At 48.5% G+C, this 19,422-nt stretch overlaps 3 protein-coding genes across 3 annotated transcripts in view; 2 read left to right on the forward strand and 1 right to left on the reverse strand.

The window, feature by feature from the left end:
* The window catches only part of ik (IK cytokine), a 244,856-nt gene that overhangs the window by 173,853 nt on the left and 51,581 nt on the right, over positions 1 to 19,422 (forward strand). The window lies entirely within an intron of this gene.
* Positions 953 to 7,023, reverse strand: sra1 (steroid receptor RNA activator 1). Its single transcript, XM_072375443.1, has 5 exons — positions 6,790 to 7,023; positions 5,671 to 5,886; positions 5,448 to 5,584; positions 4,722 to 4,830; positions 953 to 2,241 (listed from the first exon to the last, which is right to left on the reverse strand). Exons 1-5 carry the CDS (start codon positions 6,812 to 6,814, stop codon positions 1,607 to 1,609), a joined length of 1,122 nt encoding a protein of 373 aa, XP_072231544.1. The 5' UTR covers positions 6,815 to 7,023; the 3' UTR covers positions 953 to 1,606.
* The window catches only part of apbb3 (amyloid beta (A4) precursor protein-binding, family B, member 3), a 23,295-nt gene continuing 18,900 nt past the window's right edge, over positions 15,028 to 19,422 (forward strand). Inside the window, exon 1 of the mRNA XM_072375522.1 lies at positions 15,028 to 15,349. Coding sequence (XP_072231623.1) covers positions 15,301 to 15,349 — 49 coding nt within the window. The 5' untranslated portion in view covers positions 15,028 to 15,300. The remainder of the gene's footprint in view (positions 15,350 to 19,422) is intronic.

The following is a 19,422-nucleotide window of genomic DNA, read 5'->3' on the forward strand; positions in this document are numbered from 1 at the left end:
CACACGCTCTGTCTTTTAGACAGTTTTTATGTGTGAATCTGAACCACGTTTATAATAATGTTGCAGTTTAACCTTTGAATACGAGGTCGATTAAAGGATTAAATTTAGCTGCGATGTCTTCAGAGAGACGGACTTCCTGCTCGTGGTGAAGCTGGACGGCGTCACAGCGAACAGGTGGACCTTCTGACGGGTCAGAGTCACATATATGAGGGAGCGCGGTGGAAATGTTTGGATTGAAGCTGGAAGCAGAAAGTAACAAGAAGATGTGAGGTGGACCTTAAAGCTGACATATTCTGCCTTTTAATCATCTTCTGAGGTCTTACTGAGATGGAGAACATAACGTCTGGCTGTGTTTTGGGGAGTTTTACACGTGATGGTGACTTCAGACACCCTAATATATGCTCCCAGGAACAGGAAGAAGGGTTTTTACACAATCTGTCGGCTTTAAAATCAGGTGTGAAGCTGCTTCCAGAGCCTCATAATGCAGACATATGCTGCTGGCTGTTTGAAACCGGCCTCCGCTGCCCCCTGCTGGTCACATGTCAACACTGCAGTAACACAGTTAGTATAATTCAAATATAACTGAGTATTATTCTCTCTTCATTGCTTCAACATCAGTGATTACAGAACACCAACATGTCCATCCTTTACTCAGAACAACACAACTTCCGGTTCTGAGCACCAAACGAGGATTTTTCAGCCAGCATGAAACAGTTCTATTGCTGCTCTGATGAATGCCCTGAGAGGCTGGCTGCAGCCTCATTGTTACTGATCTCAGCAGCGACCTGGGCTCTAAACGGGTCCTGCTGGGTTCTGATGTGGTTCTACAGATTCTGAACTCATCCCTAAACGCAGTGTTGGAATAAATGTGAATAAAGAAACTTATTCAGGATCCAAAACCAGGGCTTTCAGTCTTTAATGATCCCTGATGAATCAAAGACAGCGAAACACATAAAGGAGAAAACAGATTTATTTCCCATAATTTCCCCACAGTTGGTTAAAACCAGTCCAGGATCCAATCCCAGTCAGGACCAGAACTCACCAGAACATTTACTGCTACAGACAGACATCTGAAACCAGGTTTCAGGTGCGTAGTTTAACGGTTTAACGGGTCAGCCGTAGTCCAAAGAGTTCAGATTTACAGTCCCAAACTCCAGAGTCCAGATGTCAAAGTGCAGTTTCTGGAGTTCTGAGCCTGGAATCTTTTGTTCAAAATCAAAGACTTGAGTCCAACGAACGCAGGGTCAAAGGTTAGCTTCTTTAGAGTCCCGCTTCCTCTGTTCTAATCCAATAAGATCTTTGGAGTCCAAAGGGTCTAAAGTCTTTGACATCTGGAGTCTGAAGTTCAAAGGTTCAGAACCAAAGAGTAATCTCTGGAGACTGCCGTAAGTTAAACCTACAGAGCGCATAAAACCCAAAGAGTCCCGGGTAGGTCTGGACTTCAGAGTTCAAACAACCAAGTGAACAGAACACAGGGGTATCGGTTGGACCTTCCCTGTTGAAGTGTCCTTGAGCAAACTGTTGACCCCCCCATCTGTAACAGTTAAACCTTCGGCACTGGTTTTATGTCAAGAGATTGTCAACAGAGGAAAGAACCTGAGGAAAGTCAGGGCTGGGAAGCTGGGTCGAGCGCTGGTTCCACAGGCTCCTGGACTGGTTCTGATGGGTCCTGGACTGGTCCTGCAGGGTCCTGGACTGGTTCTGCTGAGTCCTGGACTGGTTCTGCTGGGTCCTGGACTGGTTCTGCTGAGTCCTGGACTGGTTCTGATGAGTCCTGGACTGGTTCTGCTGAGTCCTGGACTGGTTCCACAGGCTCCTGGACTGGTTCTGCTGGGTCCTGGACTGGTTCTGCTGAGTCCTGGACTGGTTCTGCTGGGTCCTGGACTGGTTCTGCTGAGTCCTGGACTGGTTCTGATGAGTCCTGGACTGGTTCTGCTGGGTCCTGGACTGGTTCCACAGGCTCCTGGACTGGTTCTGCTGGGTCCTGGACTGGTTCTGATGAGTCCTGGACTGGTTCTGATGAGTCCTGGACTGGTTCTGATGAGTCCTGGACTGGTTCTACAGAATCTTGGACTGGCCCTTTAAGGTTCTGAAGAGGTTCAAGGAGCTCTAGACTCAGACTTCGGGTCTCAGCAATGAGTCTCTTAACACCAACCATCCACTGGCTGACCTCGGTCACATGATCGACCATCAGAGAGCGATGGATGTCATCAGCTGAATCCCAGCGACCGGACTGCAGCTCTGGGAGAAAGACAGGTGTGGAGGGAGACAGGTAATCAGACGGGTGTGGAGGGAGACAGGTGTGGAGGGAGACAGGTGTGGAGGGAGACGGGTGTGGAGGGAGACAGGTAATCAGACAGGTGTGGAGGGAGACGGGTAATCAGACAGGTGTGGAGGGAGACAGGTGTGGAGGGAGACAGGTAATCAGACAGGTGTGGAGGGAGACAGGTAATCAGACAGGTGTGGAGGGAGACGGGTGTGGAGGGAGACAGGTGTGGAGGGAGACGGGTGTGGAGGGAGACAGGTAATCAGACAGGTGTGGAGGGAGACGGGTGTTCAGACAGGTGTGGAGGGAGACGGGTGTGGAGGGAGACAGGTAATCAGACAGGTGTGGAGGGAGACGGGTGTTCAGACAGGTGTGGAGGGAGACAGGTGTGGAGGGAGACAGGTGTGGAGGGAGACAGGTGTGGAGGGAGACAGGTAATCAGACAGGTGTGGAGGGAGACGGGTGTGGAGGGAGACAGGTGTGGAGGGAGACAGGTGTGGAGGGAGACAGGTGTGGAGGGAGACAGGTGTGGAGGGAGACAGGTGTGGAGGGAGACAGGTAATCAGACAGGTGTGGAGGGAGACGGGTGTTCAGACAGGTGTGGAGGGAGACGGGTGTGGAGGGAGACGGGTGTTCAGACAGGTGTGGAGGGAGACAGGTGTGGAGGGAGACAGGTGTTCAGACAGGTGTGGAGGGAGACAGGTGTTCAGACAGGTGTGGAGGGAGACGGGTGTGGAGGGAGACGGGTGTTCAGACAGGTGTGGAGGGAGACAGGTGTGGAGGGAGACAGGTGTTCAGACAGGTGTGGAGGGAGACAGGTGTGGAGGGAGACAGGTGTGGAGGGAGACAGGTGTGGAGGGAGACAGGTAATCAGACAGGTGTGGAGGGAGACGGGTGTTCAGACAGGTGTGGAGGGAGACGGGTGTTCAGACAGGTGTGGAGGGAGACGGGTGTTCAGACAGGTGTGGAGGGAGACAGGTGTTCAGACAGGTGTGGAGGGAGACAGGTGTTCAGACAGGTGTGGAGGGAGACAGGTGTGGAGGGAGACAGGTAATCAGACAGGTGTGGAGGGAGACAGGTAATCAGACAGGTGTGGAGGGAGACAGGTAATCAGACAGGTGTGGAGGGAGACGGGTGTGGAGGGAGACAGGTAATCAGACAGGTGTGGAGGGAGACGGGTGTTCAGACAGGTGTGGAGGGAGACAGGTGTTCAGAGAGGTGTGGAGGGAGACGGGTGTTCAGACAGGTGTGGAGGGAGACGGGTGTTCAGACAGGTGTGGAGGGAGACAGGTGTGGAGGGAGACAGGTAATCAGACAGGTGTGGAGGGAGACGGGTGTTCAGACAGGTGTGGAGGGAGACGGGTGTTCAGACAGGTGTGGAGGGAGACGGGTGTTCAGACGGGTGTGGAGGGAGACGGGTGTTCAGACAGGTGTGGAGGGAGACAGGTGTGGAGGGAGACAGGTGTTCAGACAGGTGTGGAGGGAGACAGGTGTGGAGGGAGACAGGTGTGGAGGGAGACAGGTAATCAGACAGGTGTGGAGGGAGACGGGTGTTCAGACAGGTGTGGAGGGAGACGGGTGTTCAGACAGGTGTGGAGGGAGACAGGTGTGGAGGGAGACAGGTGTTCAGACAGGTGTGGAGGGAGACAGGTAATCAGACAGGTGTGGAGGGAGACAGGTGTTCAGACAGGTGTGGAGGGAGACAGGTGTGGAGGGAGACAGGTAATCAGACAGGTGTGGAGGGAGACAGGTGTGGAGGGAGACAGGTGTTCAGACAGGTGTGGAGGGAGACAGGTGTGGAGGGAGACAGGTGTTAAGACAGGTGTGGAGGGAGACGGGTGTGGAGGGAGACAGGTGTTCAGACAGGTGTGGAGGGAGACAGGTGTTCAGACAGGTGTGGAGGGAGACGGGTGTGGAGGGAGACAGGTAATCAGACAGGTGTGGAGGGAGACGGGTGTTCAGACAGGTGTGGAGGGAGACGGGTGTTCAGACAGGTGTGGAGGGAGACGGGTGTTCAGACGGGTGTGGAGGGAGACGGGTGTTCAGACAGGTGTGGAGGGAGACAGGTAATCAGACAGGTGTGGAGGGAGACAGGTAATCAGACAGGTGTGGAGGGAGACAGGTAATCAGACAGGTGTGGAGGGAGACAGGTAATCAGACAGGTGTGGAGGGAGACAGGTAATCAGACAGGTAATCAGACAGGTGTGGAGGGAGACAGGTAATCAGACAGGTGTGGAGGGAGACAGGTAATCAGACAGGTGTGGAGGGAGACAGGTAATCAGACAGGTGTGGAGGGAGACAGGTAATCAGACAGGTGTGGAGGGAGACAGGTGTGGAGGGAGACAGGTAATCAGACGGGTGTGCAGGGAGACAGGTAATCAGACAGGTGTGCAGGGAGACAGGTAATCAGACAGGTGTGCAGGGAGACAGGTAGGTAGGTGATTTGTCATGTTACCTTGGGACAGCGTGTCCATGCGTCTCCTGACAGGTAAGCTGAGTCTTTCTGCCCTCCAGCTGTCCTCCAGGAGGCGGAGCCTCTTGGCCACATCATTACACACCTGAGTCTGCAGAAGTGAAAGATGTTCAGGTAAAGGTTCTGTTTGCAGAACAGGAGCAAAGTGGTCAGCTGCAGCCACCCGGTGGTCAGCTGCAGACACCCGGTGGTCAGCTGCAGGACTACAGCCACCCGGTGGTCAGCTGCAGTACTGCAGCCACCCGGTGGTCAGCTGCAGGACTACAGCCACCCGGTGGTCAGCTGCAGTACTGCAGCCACCCGGTGGTCAGCTGCAGTACTGCAGCCACCCGGTGGTCATCTGCAGCCACCCGGTGGTCATCTGCAGCCACCCGGTGGTCAGCTGCAGTACTGCAGCCACCCGGTGGTCAGCTGCAGACACCCGGTGGTCAGCTGCAGTACTGCAGCCACCCGGTGGTCAGCTGCAGCCACCCGGTGGTCAGCTGCAGCCACCCGGTGGTCAGCTGCAGCCACCCGGTGGTCAGCTGCAGGACTGCAGGACACAATTAGCAACAAAATTCTTCTGTCCATTTAAAACTGACGCAGCTTTTTATTCTTTCATCAGTTTACTGGAACATTTTGAACATGAAGACACCTGAATTCAGGGATAATTCAGATCCGATGGTCATGTGGGACTTTTTAGTGGCTTTTTTACGAGGTAAAACTCACTTTTGCAGACTTCCTGCATGCGTGGAGAGCTCGGTTCAGCACTGACATCACAGCCTCCACATCTGGCTCTGATTGGCTGCCGTCTGCTTCTCTCACCTGAAGAGGAGGCGGGGCCACTCCAGCAGGTGGACATCGAGCTTAAAGGAAGTTAATAAAACACCAACTCAGGCTTGTTGTCATGACAGCTGGCTCTCGTTTCCACCGAAATCCTTTAGCTTTTTACCTGGAAGAAGAGGGGGCGGGGCTATACCACATGGGGGTGGATGCAGAGGGTTGGAGGAGGAGGGGGCTGAGGGCGGGGCGCCTGCACCTGGTGTCTCTGTACCGGAGTCCGTCGGGGGGGCTGCCCTCTTGTTGAGGAGGTTCTTCTGTGGTCCGCGGGCCATCTGAAGGCCGTATGAGAACTGAGGAGGGTCATTCCAGCCCCGCTCTTTGTTACCTTAGCAACACACAGTTTATTCAGACACAGTTTGGGAGAAACATCGATCAGCTTTTAGAGAACAAACTAAACCAGGTCGAAAATTCAACAGCTGAGAAAAAGAAAATCTAATTAGAACAATTTTACATGATGAGTAAACAGGTGAGGTTTGTGGGAGGAGCCTTTAAAGCTCAGAAAATAGCGTCAAATTATTCAAAAAAGGGCAGAATATGTCAGGTTTGATTAAATCTATCACATTTATGGGCTATTTTATACACGTTAGAGGAAGTAAAATATCCACAAAACGCTCCATTAGCTGATCAGATCTCTTTTTCAGAACCAGTCATCACCAGTTTATCCTGATCAAAGTCCGTTAAATAGCTGATCATGTTCAAAGATAAATGACCACAGAACCAAACCCGGATTATCTGCTGGGTTTGGACTATTTCCTGGAGAGCAAAGGAAACCTGACATCGGACTAATCAATAACCAGAAGGTGAAAGGTTATACACTGACCGCAGATATTGGTGTAAAAGAAAAAGCTGAACAGCAGACAGGAATGTAAACAAAGGTGACGTAGTAGGTCAGCTAATTAACCAGCGTCACGTGACACCGGTGGAAAAGTTGAAGTTTCCCCTAAAACAACTATTTAAACTCATATATCGGCTGACACTGGATGCTGGGTACATTACTCATATGCCGAATTAAAACAAATCCCATAATACTCACAGAAGTTACAGATATACATGATTATAGTCCGCAGGCTTCACGAGCTTTCATTTAGCAGACTTTTTATGGCGTTATTCGGTCACCAAAGTCGCTCAGCAGCTGACTTTACGCCTAATAACAGTTAATGAACATCCTCAGATTATTCTGTCGCGGCTGTTCGTCCCTGTAAGAAGTCGCTGAGCGAAGTAAACTCACCGGGTTTGACGTACATGTCCTCCATGTTGGACTCTGTCAGGGTGGAGCTAAGCTAACGGCTAAGCTAGGCTAACCGGAGGAGCTAACACAACATTTAAGCTTCCAGATCAACTTCAACTCAACTTGTCGTATAATTATAATAAGAGACTAAATGAGTTCAGCCGTAAACATGAGAGGTTTAGTTATAATGAGCCACAACAACAGCTTCAAGTAAAACCAGTCACCAACGACACATCCGGTCAGAGTTTTAATATAAAAGCAGCTGGTCCCGACATATGGCTGAATATAGAATATATTCACCGTTAGTTTAGTTCCTCTTTGACTTTTAAAATGAGAGTGTTTTTATTTTTCTGTTCTGGATTAAACGAACAACATAAAGTAGAATAAAATACAATGATGTGGACATTCGGTGCTTTGTGTTGTATTCTTTTCTCATTGAGGCATCAGTGAACTGGTCAGAGTGTTTGCTTTAAGTCCAGAACCAGCCCGCATCTTCTGTAATGTGGAGGAAACTGGATCAAACAGTCCAGTTCTTAATACTTTTTATTCGGAGGTCTAATTTATTTTCCCTTCAGCTGAAACTGTGGTTTCTGCAGCTTTGTTCTCAGTGTCGGAGGAACCAGTTTAAAATGAAGCTCTTTAAGTTCTTCAGAACCAGAAAGGTTGGACCACTCATATCTTCCAAAGTGAATCCATCACGACACGAATAAATCTAACATGCGAGTGAAAGACAACAAAAACACTTCTAACTAATGAACTGTTGACCCGCCTGGAAGCAGGCTTTTATTTTGGCAGAATTGCTGTTTCCACTTCCTGCCCCTCTCTCTCAGTAAGTTTCCGGACAGGTGGCCACTGTGTCACACTGGTGTGACGTCATCAGATAAGTCCCTTGAATGATGAAATTTGTGTAATTAGGACCCTGATCCCCGCCTTTATTTCCTGTGTGGAGCTGCTGGAGCGTCTCTACACCTGGTTTTAACTGGTTCACAGAAAATAAATCACAGAAGGCCTGTTTGAGCTCTTTTTACACTGGCTACCTGTAGTTTAAGAAGTGATTTTAAGGTTTTACTGTTTGTTTTTAAAGCTTTACCCGGCCCCACCTCGGTGAGTCCTTCAGGCTAAAAACCTTTGCAACCGCAGCCTCCGGATTATGGAACAATCTGCCGCTGCACAGCAAAAACTGATGCTTTTAAAACACATTTGAAATCTTACTTTCACTCATTGGCTTTTAAAACTGACCGACCTTTTCATTTTTCTTGCTTCATGTTGTTGTTCAGCACTTTGGTTCACTGTTGTTTTACAAAGACTTTTGACTTGACACATTTCTGAGGTCTTATTGAGATGAATGAGACAGACTTTAGTTAAAATATCTGTTGGTTTAAGCACAGCGGCCCTCTGTCTCAGTTTTAACGCCTCTTAGAAACAGTCTGTTTTCAGGGTGGAGACTCAGCAGGAGCTCAGCTCCACCCTTTCTGTGAGGTCAGCAGCTGCTAACGCAGACAGAATGAAGCTGTTCCTCCAGTCAGAAACACTCCAGCTCTAAACATTTTGGATATATCTACATATAGATACAGATAGTTACTGTATTGATCCCAGAGGGAAACAGTTAGCAGTCAGCTGCAAGTTAGCTGTTAGTTAGCAATTAGCTGTAAGTTAGCTGTTAGTTAGCAATTAGCTGTAAGTTAGCTGTAAGTTAGCAGTTAGCTGTAAGTTAGCTGTTAGCTGTAAGTTAGCAATTAGCTGTAAGTTAGCTGTTAGCTGTGAGTTAGTTACTGCGTTTAAACCTTTTGGATATATTAACCTAATTAAACAGTTGTACCTGGAGACCTCCATCTTTATCAGAAACATGCCGATAATGTAACGTTAACACAGCGAGAGGGAGGAGAGGACCGGTGTTGTGTTGGAAACACACCTTAAACACAGCTGCAGGTTGTCTGAGTTACAGAACGGAACCGTTCAGCTAGAAAGCTTCAGCTAACAAAGTAATGTGGGAACAATAATGTTCATCTTTCAGAAAGGAGCAGCAGTAACTCCTTAGAAGTTGGTGTACGTCATCTTCATTAGCTAAGCTGTTAGCGTTAGCTGCTGCTAAAGGAAGAAATAAATCAATAAATAAACCATGAGGAGTTATTTCATTAGCTAAGCTGTTAGCGTTAGCTTCAGCTAAAGGAAGAAATAAATCAATAAATAAACCATGAGGAGTTATTTCATTAGCTAAGCTGTTAGCGTTAGCTTCAGCTAACAAAGTAATGTGGGAACAATAATGTTCATCTTTCAGAAAGGAACAGCAGTAACTCCTTAGAAGTTGGTGTACGTCATCTTCATTAGCTAAGCTGTTAGCGTTAGCTTCAGCTAACAAAGTAATGTGGGAACAATAATGTTCATCTTTCAGGAAGGAGCAGCAGTAACTCCTTAGAAGTTGGTGTATGTCATCTTCGTTAGCTAAGCTGTTAGCGTTAGCTTCAGCTAACAAAGTAATGTGGGAACAATAATGTTCATCTTTCAGAAAGGAGCAGCAGTAACTCCTTAGAAGTTGGTGTATGTCATCTTCGTTAGCTAAGCTGTTAGCGTTAGCTGCTGCTAAAGGAAGAAATAAATCAGTAAATAAACCATGAGGAGTTATTTCATTAGCTAAGCTGTTAGCGTTAGCTGCTGCTAAAGGAAGAAATAAATCAATAAATAAACCATGAGGAGTTATTTCATTAGCTAAGCTGTTAGCGTTAGCTGCTGCTAAAGGAAGAAATAAATCAGTAAATAAACCATGAGGAGTTATTTCATTAGCTAAGCTGTTAGCGTTAGCTGCTGCTAAAGGAAGAAATAAATCAGTAAATAAACCATGAGGAGTTATTTCATTAGCTAAGCTGTTAGCGTTAGCTGCTGCTAAAGGAGGAAATAAATCAGTAAATAAACCATGAGGAGTTATTTCTGCATTAGCTAAGCTGTTAGCGTTAGCTGCTGCTAAAGGAAGAAATAAATCAGTAAATAAACCATGAGGAGTTATTTCATTAGCTAAGCTGTTAGCGTTAGCTGCTGCTAAAGGAAGAAATAAATCAGTAAATAAACCATGAGGAGTTATTTCATTAGCTAAGCTGTTAGCGTTAGCTGCTGCTAAAGGAAGAAATAAATCAGTAAATAAACCATGAGGAGTTATTTCTCAGATGCTTCCATTTCCCTGCTCTGAAGTTCAGGCTCTGAGAGTTGGAACTGATCCTCTTTGTGGCTCAGTTCCTTCAGTCCAGCGTTGAACTGGACCAAGTTGTTAAAACAGTGGGATGAAAAGTGGCTGCTGCACATTCACAGTCTTTAGCTAACTCTGCTGGAACATTAGCCTCAGATATAGTTTATCCACTGGGCTCTTATATCCTCTGAGGCTGCTGCTGGATGGAAGATGCATGCTCCTCAGTGCAGCTGACAGCAGAACATTTCCACCAGAAGCTGGCTTCATCCGGCCAGCAGGGTGGAGGTGAGTGGGCGGGGCTTAGCGGAGGAGGCGGAGCCAACTTAAGGAGTGACGTACTTTAGAAATTGAAAATCAGAACGGCTCCTTAAAGGAAAAACTTTCAAACAAAGGGAACTAAATAAATCCCAGGGTTGAGTTTTATACCTGCTGGTGACTTCAGACGCCCTGATATATGCTCCCAGGAGCAGGAAGAAGGAGTTTTACACTTCAGACGCCCTGATATATGCTCCCAGGAGCAGGAAGAAGGAGTTTTACACTTCAGACGCCCTGATATATGCTCCCAGGAACAGGAAGAAGGAGTTTTACACTTCAGACGCCCTGATATATGCTCCCAGGAGCAGGAAGAAGGAGTTTTACACTTCAGACGCCCTGATATATGCTCCCAGGAGCAGGAAGAAGGAGTTTTACACTTCAGACGCCCTGATATATGCTCCCAGGAACAGGAAGAAGGAGTTTTACACTTCAGACGCCCTGATATATGCTCCCAGGAACAGGAAGAAGGAGTTTTACACTTCAGACGCCCTGATATATGCTCCCAGGAGCAGGAAGAAGGAGTTTTACACTTCAGACGCCCTGATATATGCTCCCAGGAACAGGAAGAAGGAGTTTTACACTTCAGACGCCCTGATATATGCTCCCAGGAGCAGGAAGAAGGAGTTTTACACTTCAGACGCCCTGATATATGCTCCCAGGAACAGGAAGAAGGAGTTTTACACTTCAGACGCCCTGATATATGCTCCCAGGAACAGGAAGAAGGAGTTTTACACTTCAGACGCCCTGATATATGCTCCCAGGAGCAGGAAGAAGGAGTTTTACACTTCAGACGCCCTGATATATGCTCCCAGGAACAGGAAGAAGGAGTTTTACACTTCAGACGCCCTGATATATGCTCCCAGGAGCAGGAAGAAGGAGTTTTACACTTCAGACGCCCTGATATATGCTCCCAGGAACAGGAAGAAGGAGTTTTACACCTCAGACGCCCTGATATATGCTCCCAGGAGCAGGAAGAAGGAGTTTTACACTTCAGACGCCCTGATATATGCTCCCAGGAACAGGAAGAAGGAGTTTTACACTTCAGACGCCCTGATATATGCTCCCAGGAGCAGGAAGAAGGAGTTTTACACTTCAGACGCCCTGATATATGCTCCCAGGAACAGGAAGAAGGAGTTTTACACTTCAGACGCCCTGATATATGCTCCCAGGAGCAGGAAGAAGGAGTTTTACACTTCAGACGCCCTGATATCTGCTCCCAGGAGCAGGAAGAAGGAGTTTTACCCTTCAGACGCCCTGATATATGCTCCCAGGAACAGGAAGAAGGAGTTTTACACTTCAGACGCCCTGATATCTGCTCCCAGGAGCAGGAAGAAGGAGTTTTACACTTCAGACGCCCTGATATATGCTCCCAGGAACAGGAAGGAGTTTTACACTTCAGACGCCCTGATATATGCTCCCAGGAACAGGAAGAAGGAGTTTTACACTTCAGACGCCCTGATATATGCTCCCAGGAGCAGGAAGAAGGAGTTTTACACTTCAGACGCCCTGATATATGCTCCCAGGAGCAGGAAGAAGGAGTTTTACACTTCAGACGTCCTGATATATGCTCCCAGGAGCAGGAAGAAGGAGTTTTACACTTCAGACGCCCTGATATATGCTCCCAGGAGCAGGAAGAAGGAGTTTTACACTTCAGACGCCCTGATATATGCTCCCAGGAGCAGGAAGAAGGAGTTTTACACTTCAGACGCCCTGATATCTGCTCCCAGGAACAGGAAGAAGGAGTTTTACACTTCAGACGCCCTGATATATGCTCCCAGGAGCAGGAAGAAGGAGTTTTACACTTCAGACGCCCTGATATATGCTCCCAGGAACAGGAAGAAGGAGTTTTACACTTCAGACGCCCTGATATATGCTCCCAGGAACAGGAAGAAGGAGTTTTACACTTCAGACGCCCTGATATCTGCTCCCAGGAGCAGGAAGAAGGAGTTTTACACTTCAGACGCCCTGATATATGCTCCTAGGAGCAGGAAGAAGGAGTTTTACACTTCAGACGCCCTGATATATGCTCCCAGGAACAGGAAGAAGGAGTTTTACACTTCAGACGCCCTGATATATGCTCCCAGGAACAGGAAGAAGGAGTTTTACACTTCAGACGCCCTGATATATGCTCCCAGGAGCAGGAAGAAGGAGTTTTACACTTCAGACGCCCTGATATATGCTCCTAGGAGCAGGAAGAAGGAGTTTTACACTTCAGACGCCCTGATATCTGCTCCCAGGAACAGGAAGAAGGAGTTTTACACTTCAGACGCCCTGATATATGCTCCCAGGAGCAGGAAGAAGGAGTTTTACACTTCAGACGCCCTGATATATGCTCCCAGGAACAGGAAGAAGGAGTTTTACACTTCAGACGCCCTGATATCTGCTCCCAGGAGCAGGAAGAAGGAGTTTTACACTTCAGACGCCCTGATATCTGCTCCCAGGAGCAGGAAGAAGGAGTTTTACACTTCAGACGCCCTGATATATGCTCCTAGGAGCAGGAAGAAGGAGTTTTACACTTCAGACGCCCTGATATATGCTCCTAGGAGCAGGAAGAAGGAGTTTTACACTTCAGACGCCCTGATATATGCTCCCAGGAACAGGAAGAAGGAGTTTTACACTTCAGACGCCCTGATATATGCTCCCAGGAACAGGAAGAAGGAGTTTTACACTTCAGACGCCCTGATATATGCTCCCAGGAGCAGGAAGAAGGAGTTTTACACTTCAGACGCCCTGATATATGCTCCTAGGAACAGGAAGAAGGAGTTTTACACTTCAGATGCCCTGATATATGCTCCCAGGAACAGGAAGAAGGAGTTTTACACTTCAGACGCCCTGATATCTGCTCCCAGGAACAGGAAGAAGGAGTTTTACACTTCAGACGCCCTGATATATGCTCCCAGGAGCAGGAAGAAGGAGTTTTACACTTCAGACGCCCTGATATCTGCTCCCAGGAACAGGAAGAAGGAGTTTTACACTTCAGACGCCCTGATATATGCTCCCAGGAGCAGGAAGAAGGAGTTTTACACTTCAGACGCCCTGATATATGCTCCCAGGAACAGGAAGAAGGAGTTTTACACTTCAGACGCCCTGATATATGCTCCCAGGAGCAGGAAGAAGGAGTTTTACACCTCAGATGCCCTGATATCTGCTCCCAGGAACAGGAAGAAGGAGTTTTACACCTCAGACGCCCTGATATATGCTCCCAGGAGCAGGAAGAAGGAGTTTTACACTTCAGACGCCCTGATATATGCTCCCAGGAACAGGAAGAAGGAGTTTTACACCTCAGATGCCCTGATATATGCTCCCAGGAGCAGGAAGAAGGAGTTTTACACTTCAGACGCCCTGATATATGCTCCCAGGAACAGGAAGAAGGAGTTTTACACTTCAGACGCCCTGATATATGCTCCCAGGAGCAGGAAGAAGGAGTTTTACACTTCAGACGCCCTGATATATGCTCCCAGGAACAGGAAGAAGGAGTTTTACACCTCAGATGCCCTGATATCTGCTCCCAGGAACAGGAAGAAGGAGTTTTACACTTCAGACGCCCTGATATATGCTCCCAGGAACAGGAAGAAGGAGTTTTACACTTCAGACGCCCTGATATATGCTCCCAGGAGCAGGAAGAAGGAGTTTTACACTTCAGACGCCCTGATATATGCTCCCAGGAGCAGGAAGAAGGAGTTTTACACTTCAGACGCCCTGATATATGCTCCCAGGAACAGGAAGAAGGAGTTTTACACCTCAGATGCCCTGATATCTGCTCCCAGGAACAGGAAGAAGGAGTTTTACACTTCAGACGCCCTGATATATGCTCCCAGGAACAGGAAGAAGGAGTTTTACACTTCAGACGCCCTGATATATGCTCCCAGGAGCAGGAAGAAGGAGTTTTACACTTCAGACGCCCTGATATATGCTCCCAGGAACAGAAAGAAGGAGTTTTACACTTCAGACGCCCTGATATATGCTCCCAGGAGCAGGAAGAAGGAGTTTTACACTTCAGACGCCCTGATATATGCTCCCAGGAGCAGGAAGAAGGAGTTTTACACTTCAGACGCCCTGATATATGCTCCCAGGAGCAGGAAGAAGGAGTTTTACACTTCAGACGCCCTGATATATGCTCCCAGGAGCAGGAAGAAGGAGTTTTACACTTCAGACGCCCTGATATATGCTCCCAGGAACAGGAAGAAGGAGTTTTACACTTCAGACGCCCTGATATATGCTCCCAGGAACAGGAAGAAGGAGTTTTACACTTCAGACGCCCTGATATATGCTCCCAGGAGCAGGAAGAAGGAGTTTTACACTTCAGATGCCCTGATATATGCTCCCAGGAACAGGAAGAAGGAGTTTTACACTTCAGACGCCCTGATATCTGCTCCCAGGAACAGGAAGAAGGAGTTTTACACTTCAGACGCCCTGATATATGCTCCCAGGAGCAGGAAGAAGGAGTTTTACACTTCAGACGCCCTGATATATGCTCCCAGGAGCAGGAAGAAGGAGTTTTACACTTCAGACGCCCTGATATCTGCTCCCAGGAGCAGGAAGAAGGAGTTTTACACTTCAGACGCCCTGATATATGCTCCCAGGAGCAGGAAGAAGGAGTTTTACACTTCAGACGCCCTGATATATGCTCCCAGGAACAGGAAGAAGGAGTTTTACAGAATTTGGAGGCTTTCATTTTCTTTAGTGTATTGTTGTGTTTTTTTACAGTGGAGGGCGAGCGAGGCAGGGAGCCAGAGAGAGAGAGGGGAGTATTGACATCATCAGGAGGAGGGAAGAGAGGGGGAGGAGAGCAGCATCCTTCATCAGAGGGAGAGGAGAGAGGCAGAGAGGAGGCAGGGAAAACGCAAGCGGCAGACTAAAATAAAGAAGAAGAAGGCTGATGTTCGGACTGAGAAAGGGACAGAAGGAGGGAAAAGAGACTCAGAGACGCAGACAGGGAGAGGAGGCTGTAACGTCCGTCCTCTGGGCCTCTGACTGCAGATCAGCTGACTGGAAAACTGGGCTTGGAGGGTGGAGCCATGATGGGCAAAGATTACATGTTGGCCATCATCATCGTCAACTATGACGGTAAGACATGTTCACACTCCTGCATGTTCCCAGGGTTCTGAGGACCTTCCCCTGTTTGCTTCCTGTTTGTTGCTGACATGCAGACGGGCAGATTAATGCAGTCTGGGCCCTGCTCTGTGCTCTCATGTAATATCGCTGCTGACTTCTGTACCTGCTGGTGCCAATAATCCTGCTGCTGTTCACGATTTTAACGCATTAAGTGATTTTATTCAAAGAAAACTTTACATTTGGACCAGATTTCAACAGGCTGCAGCTTAAAAACGGTCAAAGATAAAAGTGTGACCCAAAGTTCATGAAGGTAGTGCATTTAATCTACTTTCCATGTGGTGACATCACTGATGACATCACACTGGATTCTGAACACGTTTCCACAGGATTTTCTTCTATTTTTTGCCTTTTTTATCCTTTCCTGAGTTCATGAAAACATCTATGAACAAAGCTGCTCCGACTTATGATCTTTTTCATGTTTTTCTTTCATTGAATCCACATAAAAACAACAGAAAATCAGTAAAAACAGTCAGTAAGAAGGCGGAGTGTAAATGAATTCACTTTGTCATCACTTTACTTGAAGACACTTTCATTTGGGGGTATAATGTCTACCATAGTGGTAGAGATCAGAAAGAAGATGTTATATGGGACTTTCAACCTGTTTCAGTCATTATGGGGCTTGTTGTGATTCTCTGACCCGTTCAAGGCGTTAAACAGTAGTCAGAAGCCAACTTTTGCACCTAACTACTCAGTGTTTCAGATTTAGATGATGATAGCCAGAGTTGATGCACCTCTGAGGTGGACAGACTCCTTCTTAAGCATATCAGATAACTTTCAGAGCTTTCCTGTCACTTTCCTGTGATTCAAAGAGAAAGTTAACGAAGCTAAACGTTTCAGAAGAAACAGAAGCTAACACTATGATCAGGTCCAAGATCTGTAGCAGATGGGTGAAGGACGGCTGAGGCTGAGTGAAAAGGTCCTGGAGCATGAAAGCAGGTCAGTGTTCTGCTGAGGCACCGACTCATTGTCTTAAAGCATCTTTTCTCTGGATGAGTTGATCCAGATAAACATGGAAATGAATGAAACCTGTATAAATATATACCTTATATATAAGTTTCAGTTTGTACTGAGACTTCAGGAGAAAGTTTTCAGCCGACTCATCAGCTTTTAATAATCAGGTAGCTGAACGCAAGTGGGAAAACCAACCCCCCCCCCCCCCATCTGCTACAGCAGTCATTCTGTCAGTGAAACTCCAGCTGAAATGGTTCATTTACTCGTTGTTATACTACATCATTTTAATGGACAGAGCTTAAAAAAGCTCAGATGGGTCTCATTAGCATGTCTGTGATAAGCTGCAGAGTCCCTGTTCAGTCTGACAATGAGACCGTCTGTAAAGCTCAACAGACAGTTAAAACAGATTCCCTCTTTGTGTTTGAGCTTCTCTGAGCTGCTGGGAAGCAGGGACTGGATCAAACATCCAAACCAGCAAAGCCACGCGTTCATGTCCTTCAGCAGGAACATTTCCAGGCTGATGAAACAGTTTCCTGTGTCCTTTAAAGGGTCCTCGCACCGTGGAGCTGCTGCAGCCTGTGCAGAGGACGTTCAGGTCGAAGCAGCCTATTCATGTAATGTGCAGCATGTCTGTCTGTCTGTCTGTGGTGAAAAGCTCAGAACAGGCAGCTGCAGCAGAGGAAAGCTCTGAAACAGGCAGCTGCAGCACAGGAAAGCTGTGAAACAGGCAGCTGCAGCAGAGGAAAGCTCTGAAACAGGCAGCTGCAGCACAGGAAAGCTGTGAAACAGGCAGCTGCAGCAGAGGAAAGCTCTGAAACAGGCAGCTGCAGCGCAGAAAAGCTCAAAACAGGCAGCTGCAGCACAGGAAAGCTCTGAAACAGGCAGCTGCAGCAGAGGAAAGCTCTGAAACAGGCAGCTGCAGCACAGGAAAGCTGTGAAACAGGCAGCTGCAGCAGAGGAAAGCTGTGAAACAGGCAGCTGTAGCAGAGGAAAGCTGTGAAACAGGCAGCTGCAGCAGAGGAAAGCTGTGAAACAGGCAGCTGCAGCAGAGGAAAGCTGTGAAACAGGCAGCTGCAGCACAGGAAAGCTGTGAAACAGGCAGCTGCAGCACAGGAAAGCTGTGAAACAGGCAGCTGCAGCAGAGGAAAGCTCTGAAACAGGCAGCTGCAGCAGAGAAAAGCTGTGAAACAGGCAGCTGCAGCACAGGAAAGCTGTGGAACAGGCAGCTACAGCACAGGAAAGCTGTGAAACAGGCAGCTGCAGCACAGGAAAGCTGTGAAACAGGCAGCTGCAGCAGAGGAAAGCTGTGAAACAGGCAGCTGCAGCAGAGGAAAGCTGTGGAACAGGCAGCTACAGCAGAGGAAAGCTCTGAAACAGGCAGCTGCAGCACAGGAAAGCTGTGAAACAGGCAGCTGCAGCAGAGGAAAGCTCTGAAACAGGCAGCTGCAGCAGAGAAAAGCTGTGAAACAGGCAGCTGCAGCACAGGAAAGCTGTGAAACAGGCAGCTGCAGCAGAGGAAAGCTCTGAAACAGGCAGCTGCAGCACAGGAAAGCTGTGAAACAGGCAGCTGCAGCAGAGGAAAGCTCTGAAACAGGCAGCTGCAGCACAGGAAAGCTGTGAAACAGGCAGCTGCAGCGCAGAAAAGCTCAAAACAGGCAGCTGCAGCACAGGAAAGCTCTGAAACAGGCAGCTGCAGCAGAGGAAAGCTGTGAAACAGGCAGCTGCAGCACAGGAAAGCTGTGAAACAGGCAGCTGCAGCAGAGGAAAGCTCTGAAACAGGCAGCTGCAGCACAGGAAAGCTGTGAAACAGGCAGCTGCAGCAGAGGAAAGCTCTGAAACAGGCAGCTGCAGCACAGGAAAGCTGTGAAACAGGCAGCTGCAGCGCAGAAAAGCTCAAAACAGGCAGCTGCAGCACAGGAAAGCTCTGAAACAGGCAGCTGCAGCAGAGGAAAGCTCTGAAACAGGCAGCTGCAGCAGAGAAAAGCTCAAAACAGGCAGCTGCAGCACAGAAAAGCTCTGAAACAGGCAGCTGCAGCAGAGGAAAGCTCTGAAACAGGCAGCTGCAGCAGAGGAAAGCTGTGAAACAGGCAGCTGCAGCACAGGAAAGCTGTGAAACAGGCAGCTGCAGCAGAGAAAAGCTGTGAAACAGGCAGCTGCAGCAGAGGAAAGCTGTGAAACAGGCAGCTGCAGCAGAGGAAAGCTGTGAAACAGGCAGCTGCAGCAGAGGAAAGCTCTGAAACAGGCAGCTGCAGCAGAGGAAAGCTCTGAAACAGGCAGCTGCAGCACAGGAAAGCTGTGAAACAGGCAGCTGCAGCAGAGGAAAGCTCTGAAACAGGCAGCTGCAGCACAGGAAAGCTGTGAAACAGGCAGCTGCAGCGCAGAAAAGCTCAAAACAGGCAGCTGCAGCACAGGAAAGCTCTGAAACAGGCAGCTGCAGCACAGGAAAGCTGTGAAACAGGCAGCTGCAGCAGAGGAAAGCTCTGAAACAGGCAGCTGCAGCAGAGGAAAGCTGTGAAACAGGCAGCTGCAGCAGAGGAAAGCTGTGAAACAGGCAGCTGCAGCAGAGGAAAGCTGTGAAACAGGCAGCTGCAGCAGAGGAAAGCTGTGAAACAGGCAGCTGCAGCAGAGGAAAGCTGTGAAACAGGCAGCTGCAGCAGAGGAAAGCTGTGAAACAGGCAGCTGCAGCACAGGAAAGCTGTGAAACAGGCAGCTGCAGCAGAGAAAAGCTCAAAACAGGCAGCTGCAGCACAGAAAAGCTGTGAAACAGGCAGCTGCAGCAGAGGAAAGCTCTGAAACAGGCAGCTGCAGCAGAGAAAAGCTCAAAACAGGCAGCTGCAGCACAGAAAAGCTCTGAAACAGGCAGCTGCAGCAGAGGAAAGCTCTGAAACAGGCAGCTGCAGCAGAGGAAAGCTGTGAAACAGGCAGCTGCAGCACAGGAAAGCTCTGAAACAGGCAGCTGCAGCAGAGGAAAGCTCTGAAACAGGCAGCTGCAGCAGAGGAAAGCTGTGAAACAGGCAGCTGCAGCAGAGAAAAGCTGTGAAACAGGCAGCTGCAGCAGAGGAAAGCTCTGAAAC

This window comes from Leuresthes tenuis, unplaced genomic scaffold (assembly GCF_036924035.1).
Source record: "Leuresthes tenuis unplaced genomic scaffold, fLeuTen1.0.hap1 SCAF_21, whole genome shotgun sequence".
Lineage (NCBI taxonomy): Eukaryota > Metazoa > Chordata > Actinopteri > Atheriniformes > Atherinopsidae > Leuresthes > Leuresthes tenuis.

What these genes read in the sequence shown, in the direction of transcription:
- sra1 (XM_072375443.1), bottom strand. Translation starts at nt 6,814, where the DNA reads ATGGAGGACATGTACGTCAAACCCG. An exon ending in CCCGCCCCCTCTTCTTCCAG is followed by an intron (nt 5,585 to 5,670) that starts GTAAAAAGCTAA and finishes ACTTCCTTTAAG; the next exon opens with CTCGATGTCCACCTGCTGGA. An exon ending in CATGCAGGAAGTCTGCAAAA is followed by an intron (nt 4,831 to 5,447) that starts GTGAGTTTTACC and finishes TCACTTCTGCAG; the next exon opens with ACTCAGGTGTGTAATGATGT.